The 7566-nt window shown below is 38.4% G+C and overlaps 1 protein-coding gene across 1 annotated transcript in view; it reads left to right on the top strand.

The window, feature by feature from the left end:
* Window positions 1-7566, top strand: part of LOC118322005 (contactin-associated protein-like 4) — a 90034-nt gene that overhangs the window by 27923 nt on the left and 54545 nt on the right. The window contains exon 3 of the mRNA XM_035653583.1: window positions 4124-4317. Within this exon, the coding sequence (XP_035509476.1) occupies window positions 4124-4317 (194 nt within the window). The remainder of the gene's footprint in view (window positions 1-4123; window positions 4318-7566) is intronic.

The raw sequence follows: 7566 nt of genomic DNA, 5'->3' as shown, positions 1-7566 counted from the left end.
TACCATTAAGAAGGAATATAAGCAGGGTAAAAAGGTACCTAAAACTGGCTGAATTGGCTGAGGCTGTGACAAGTCAGGCTAAACAATGTTCCATTTTTCTTGAGGGTGGTGTCAGAGGAGAAATGTTCTGTCGTCTTTATGGTGGCCATTTTGGAACAGACTCAGCATCAGGTGCATGCTTCAGTTAGATTATGAACATACTGATGTGAGCATTCATATTAGTATTTTAGCTTGCTCATTAAAGTTGCAGTAACTTTAAAAAAATATTTTTTTGTCGTATTTGCTGAAGATTTAACTTTATCCTGACAGTAATATGAGACCAGATGATCTGTGAAATAAAATCAGGTTCCTCTGGTTCCTCCTATAGTTTTCCTAATGACTTTGGCATGAATCCATAGTGCCTGAATAAAAACAACCAATCAAAGCTGAGAATGATTCCCAGGTTGTCAATTCAAACTAAAGTGTTGCTATATTTTGTCAATACAATATTGAAAAAAACATTTACTGTCAGAAGAAAAGCAGCAAATCCTCACATTTGAGAGGCTGAAACTAGAGAATATTTGGCATTTTTGCTTAAGAAATGACTGAAATGATGGTCACATGTTTTAGTGATTAACTGGGACACATAAGAGGACTGAGCCATTATAGACCTTCTTCACAGGAGTCATTTTGACATGACATTGTATTTCACTTTACTGTTGCTTCCATGGAAAAAAAAAAAAATCTGTCCAACAGCACTTCATGTGGAATGGGGTTTACTGTCGGTTGTGTTACTACGATAATTATTTGCTATTTCATTATAAAGTAGCCTGATAAAAAGATGTGATGAGATGAGGTAATGTGTTCACTTCAGGCTGTATGTATACTTCAGGCTGAAGTGTTGTGGTATTGATTTGAATTAGACTTGTGTCAGCATGACATCACCTTGGCAACACAGTCTGAAGTGCTCTTTAGACTGGCTGCTTTATCATGTGTGTGTGTGTGTGTATGCGTGTGTATGTTGTGCTCTGTAGGGGAGAAATCCCTCCATCTGCTTTTCAGGCGCCATGGATTTGCTTTGCCATGACTCAGCACTTTTTTCTAAGCATGCACACACACGCATGCACACACACACAAACACACACACACACACACACACACACCCTTCTCAGTATTCAAAGTGTCGTTATCTTGTAGCAGCCTTTTCCATCACCTCCAATGTTTCTTAATAATCAAGTTCTGCTATAGCTATTGCTTTTCTTTCTCCCTTTCTCTCTCATTTACACACACACATGCACACATGCACACACGCACACACGCATACACACACACACAGGGGATGCCAGATGTATCCAGAGTAGAAATGAAATTCCAGTTGGGTGAATTCTGTCTCTGCAAAGCTTGGCTACTGTTTTAGGTACAACTCTCACAACTCTATCTCCCTTTTCTTCCTCTGCTGTCTCTCTTTTTCCTTGCATGACACAAACCACACTGTCACCTTTTCTCTCACCTCCTCTGACCCTCTGACTGTCTGCAACAGGTTCAACATTTCTGAATGAAAACACAGTCCATGAATGCAGTGTATGATATGTCGCAGGATAGAGCTCAATAAAGTCACAAGGGTTCCTTGTTTGTTTCCTGTCTGGTTCTGGACTTCTCAGTGAGGTTAATTCATAACTGAGACCTTTCCTTTCTTCAAATGAAGTCATTTTGTTACTTGCTTGGCTTTTTGCTGAACCATCAGTTTTAAATACCATGCACATTTATTTCACTTCTTTAAAGGAAGACTGTGCCAAAAGATTTAAACAGACATTTTATACGACATTAACTGGACACAAGCATGTGTAACTGGAACTTAATGGCATTTTTTTTTTAAATCCAGGCATTTACCTGTGTTTATTTTGAATGTTTACAAGTGAAGAAAAGATTAAAAAAATAAGATGTACACAGATTTATATAAATAAATTTTTCAGCGCAAACACAAATTTACTCTTTCTCCTCGTTCATGACCCAAACCACACAGTCCTCCCTTCTTTACTTCCACACATAATGGACTGATGGTGTATAACTAGCGTGTCATTTGTAATTTCTCCCAAAAGAAGTACATATTCACTGGTTTTCATCAGAAAAACTGGGTCTTCTTAAAGCAATATATACAGTATAATACCTATATGACCTTTTGATCTTTTTAAGAAAGAAATGGGAAAAATCGCTAGATGTGCAAAGCTGATCCAAACAGACTCAAGGCTGATGTTGCTGTCAAAGGTGCATCTACTAAATACTGACTTGAAGGTTGTGAATACGCATACAGACAATTATTTTGTATTATATAGTTTCAATTAATTTACATCAACTTGTAGGGATCTGTTTTTACTTTAAAATTAAAAGGTATTTTTCTGTTGATCAGTGTCAAAGAGTCAATAAACGCTGAAAACTTCCAGATAAGTAAATACTTTTCATAGGCATATGTAATATAATATATATGATATAAATAGCTGTTTATCAGACGATGCAGCTTGAAAGTTAAGTTTTCAAACTTTCACCAACAAAGATAACTGCAAAGATGTTGAAATAGGTCAAAGTACTGATGTAGCCACATCATGTATATTGTCCTGGCTTTATAAGTTGGAGTCTTTTGGTATAACTATTCCTGTTTGCTGCTTGGTCCATACATTAGTGGAAATCACACTGAAGTTTAAAAGGTCCAATGTGTAGGATTTAGTGGCATCTATGTAGTTGTGGATCACAACTCTGTTGCTTCATTCTCCCCTTCCATGGCAAGGGAGAAACTATGGTGACTGCAAAATGCACAAAATAAAAACCCTATCTAGAACCAGTCCTTGGTTTGTCCCTTCTGGGCTAATGCAGAAACATGGCAGTTCAACATGGCAGACTGCATTAAGGCGACCCACAGCTTCTGTATATATAAACAGCTTTATTATTGTTTATACACTCATGAACACCGATGAATATTATATTCCATTTCTGCTAACAGATCCTCCTAAATGTTACACAATGGATCTTTAATAAATACAATGGTTTCAAAATCTAATTCTTATTACCTTGGCATATTTTCATATAAGAGTTTGCCATTGCAGTGACAGACATCCTACAGGGTTGCACAGTGAACACAGTGTGAGTTAATCACATACATCCCTGGATGTCCTCTCCAGCTGCTGCAAAAGCTGTCGCCAGGACAGGAAGGGAGCATGTTACCCTGAAAAACATAGGAGGGATGTCAGCTCTGCAAATCACTGTAGAAAAAGACAAAAGCTTCCACCTGATGATTTAGGTCATGTCAGGAAATGTGATCGAACAAGCTATTAAACGGTTTCTTAGCATATTCCACTAACCCTCAGAACGTTGTCACCTTGGTAGCCCCATAAAAATGAGAGCAGGACTCATCTTGACACTTGGTTGTAGAGAGACATTAAATTGCTTTAAATACCATCCTGCTGCTTCACAGTCAAATCCATTTCTTTCAGGTGTTTGTGACTTAAATATATCCCACTTAATGTCTTTGATTATGAGGATTTATTATTAATCATCATAAAACCAGGGGAAGTGTTTGACATATTGCAGGGTTTTAAATCTGTGAGCATGTAAGTGGACTTAAATCAAAGCCAGAAATGGGATAAACTATGTTTATACTATATTTAGCAACTTTTTAACTTAAAAGCAGGATTTTCTTCTGAATGTGCTGACAACTAATAACTGTAGAAACAGAGCATTAGCTAAGATACCTTCCCAGTACTATCCATATCCTTCTCTTTGGTATTCCTGTCATCCACAAACTCCTCACCACTAATCTATGGACATTACTCAAACATATAAACAAGTAGTTTGCATTCATATCCAAACCGGGAGATTTATTATTGGCCAGCTTTAAAATCTTAGCACGGAGTGTCAACTCCAGACTATAAATTCACAGTTTTAAAGTTTCATTTCAAGTAGATTAAAATGTAATGAATCACATTTCACTTCTACAATTTGTCTCCAGATCCTCGCACTTCATTCTGTCACCTCTGTATCTCCCCTCTTCTCCATCACACACACACACACACACACACACACACGTTATTACATGAAGTTAAAGGTAATTCTTGTCATTAAAACACACTCTTTGTCTCTGTCCCCTGTTCAGGAGCTGGAGGTTGGTCTCCTCTTGTCTCAGACAGATACCAGTGGCTGGAGGTGGATCTGGGGAAGCGGACCCAAATCACTGCGGTTGCCACGCAGGGACGCTACGGCAGCTCCGATTGGCTGACGGGGTACCTGTTAATGTTCAGCGATACGGGACACAACTGGAGACAGCACCGGCAGGAAGACAGCTTAGGGGTAACTCTAAAAAAAGAAATTGAAAAGAAGGACGAATTTGCAACAGCAAATGCGTTTAGAAAGAAACGTAGTAATGCTTAAATTTTCTTGATCGTAACAACTTTATGGTCATAAATAGGCATCTATTGCAGCACATTATTAAGAACTGGGAGATGGTCTTTTTCTAACCTTTTGTTGCTTTTGTTGCCGAAAGCTCAAAATTCTGCACTTTGTATGCCCAACATCCGCCCCACCACGCTCTCACAGTCAGTGAACATAATCCAGGCAGCAATTACATTTCCTATTGAATGTAATTTCAAAATACATATTAGTATACATATACAACATCATTTCTAGGAGACAGGGTTGCCTATTCTGCATGTGCAAGGAAAACACGGGGATTATTAAAGTATTTCTGATTCTGATTCTGATTCTGAATACAAAAGCAATGCCTGCATACTGACAAAGCACAGATTTATTCAAATACACTACTTTTCCATGCCACTCTGATCATTTAATTTCAACTAATGAAAATCTTATTGGCACTGAAAGTTTAGAGTGTGTAGGTAGGTGTTACAAAATGTAAGGTTATTTGCAGGAAACCTGATAACAATACAAATAAAATCATAACAGCTTGTCAGCTGAAAGAATGTGGTTAGTTAAAACTTATACAATAGGTCAATAAAGCTAAACACATCGGCAAGTAAAAATGCTTCTAAAAATAATGCCATTGCTTCTGGCGGCAGATAATTAAGGTGTCATATGCTCCAACCAAACTGCTTGTTAGATAGTCAAACTGCATCTGAAACCCTGCTGCTGTCTAAACTCAGAAAAGTAGGGAGGGTGCGCCTGACAATTTCTTTAACTTTCTAAAGGCAGGGTTTAAAATTCTCTCTCAACAATTGTCATGTCTACAAACGTGCAACACTATTGAATGACATTTGTCTGAACATTTCAGCCCCATATACAGTATTATCCCGTATTCAAACGCTCATTGTGTCTCCACGTCTATGACTCTGCCTTTGAGCATGGCTGTTCAGAACAGCTTGCAAAGCTTTCAAACTTGTTTTAACCTTTGTTACCTTTTTTTAAATATGTTTCAAAAATGTTCCTGTGATGACGAAGTAACTGTAACAAAAAAAAATTATCAAACAAACACAACAAAATTAGCACTTTGGTTGTGTGCTGAAATTCGTTAAAACCCGTGCACCATTTGTAGTTATTTGGGTAACAAAATCATATACATACCGATATAACTATGACAGTTTGGGAGGGAGTGCAGCTCACAACTCAGGTTCATTGAAGTTAAAATACATTTGGCCTCACTGTCATAGACATAATTTACATTTCTGTGGGGACTGGTACTGCCTGCAGCGTCAAGCTTGCTCACCAGGAGCCTTTCGCTCTTTATTAATAATGGATGGAACAATGAAAGGAACCTGGGCAGGGCTCTGTCGACGGCATGGAGCTGCTGTCAAACAGTTAAACCTCTGCTGACAGGAGGCTGGTACTGTTGTTAGAAAGACTGCCTGGTACACAAAAAGTCACAGCCTTGATTCCTGCAGCGGCGAGTGTGTCCATCAACAAACTCCAAGCAAGTCGCAGATGAAGCACATGCCAGTTCCGTCACTGTGAGCCAGTCTTGATAAGCGTGTCAGCTCAGTGCCTAAAATGTAAATGTGAAAGAGAAATCTGACTAAGACATCCATGTGGTGACTTAAAGTCCCCCTTCACTCAAAAATATGTTTTTTTTCTTCTTATTCAGTTGGATGTGAGCATTCCCTGTGCAGAGTTTAACACTAAAAGGGTGTTTTCACATTCATCTGCTTAAAGTAAAACGTTTCTGTGTTAATTGGAAACTAGTTTTTTAAGGGACGGGGCCTACGAGCATGATGAGGTAGTTTTGAAGTCAGTCCTGGTCCAGTATACAAATGTGATGTAGAAAAGTGGAGTAGGACACATCTTGTGTCCAGCAGGAAAACTTAAGAAATTATCAACATTTGCATATAGAATTTTTGTGAGGTAGAAAGAGTAGGTGCAATTTGGGGGTTTCAATTAGGAAATTATCCTTTCAGACACACAGTATTGTTCCAAACACTATTGCATGCATGTTTCTGGAGGGGATCTTTAGATATTCTGGAGTGCACCTGATACTCGAGTCCTCCCTGCAGACTGGGGAAGAATTTTACAGATGAGGCGCTTTCCTCTGATTTCCTTCAGTATAGTTCAGGTTGCTTCATGTCTGCATATGTTCCCCAGTGTTTCATTTCTGCTTTCAAAATCATTATATTCCAGCATTTTATTGCAACTGTTATGCTAGTGCTCATTCCATGTTTCAGTAAAGAGAGAGAATACCAGACTGCAGAATGACTGATCACTACCAAGCAAACTACTGTCTGTCAGAAAGACAGGAAGCCATGCGGTCCTCCGTTGATTGAACAATGATTCAGAGGCAGTCAAGCATCTCCTCTCTCCTTCATGGAAGACAGTACACCCTTCTTGTTACAGTAGCAGCCTGGAGAACAGCGTTTGATTCTGATTTGACAGGATATGATTTTCCCACAGTGGAGGATACAAACTCTCTGAAGCCTGGGAGTCATCACTAAAGAGAGAGAACAGGGCATGACTTCTTGCAGCTTAAGAACTTGTTGATTTGACACTCAGCATGAAAGGTGATAAACCCAGATCAGCTCTCGGAGTGTTTTTAAAGCTCTATATATTAGTCAGGCCAGCTTAGTGTGTCGGTTAAGGAGGATATTTGACTGCAAAAACAGCTGTATCAGTCACAGCTCACTATCAGTCCTTCTCCCTTTGCTCTCTAGTGCTGAAAAATAAATGAGTACATCTAACTACTGTACTTAAATAAAATATTGAGGTACTTTTACTGAGTAATTCTGAGTAATTTCCCCTGATGCTGCTTTATACTTCGAATCCACTAAATATAAAAGACAAATACGATATATTTTATTTATTAATTTGATTGATAATTCGCTTTAGTCACTAGTTACTTTTGAGATTAACATTTTACATATAAAACATTAGTTTATGTACAATGCATTGTTACAAAGTGGTCCTGCTCCTTTTTGGCTTGGGACCCCCTACAAAAAGGGTGTAACTAGTTCTGTACTTGAGTATGATTTTAAGGTAGACAGCACCATTTTGCTGCATTGTGTACTTTTACTTTAAACAAATTAGGCCAATATTACGTATGTGCTTTGGCTTAAGTAACAAGTTTTCACACAGGTCTTTTACTTGTATTGGAGTGTTTTT

The sequence above is a fragment of the Morone saxatilis genome, unplaced genomic scaffold (assembly GCF_004916995.1).
Source record: "Morone saxatilis isolate NCDOM2014 unplaced genomic scaffold, NCSU_SB_2.0 Contig12, whole genome shotgun sequence".
Taxonomy (NCBI): domain Eukaryota; kingdom Metazoa; phylum Chordata; class Actinopteri; family Moronidae; genus Morone; species Morone saxatilis.
The sequence above is the reverse complement of the archived record's forward strand: the minus strand, read 5'-3'. Positions and strand labels throughout refer to the sequence as shown.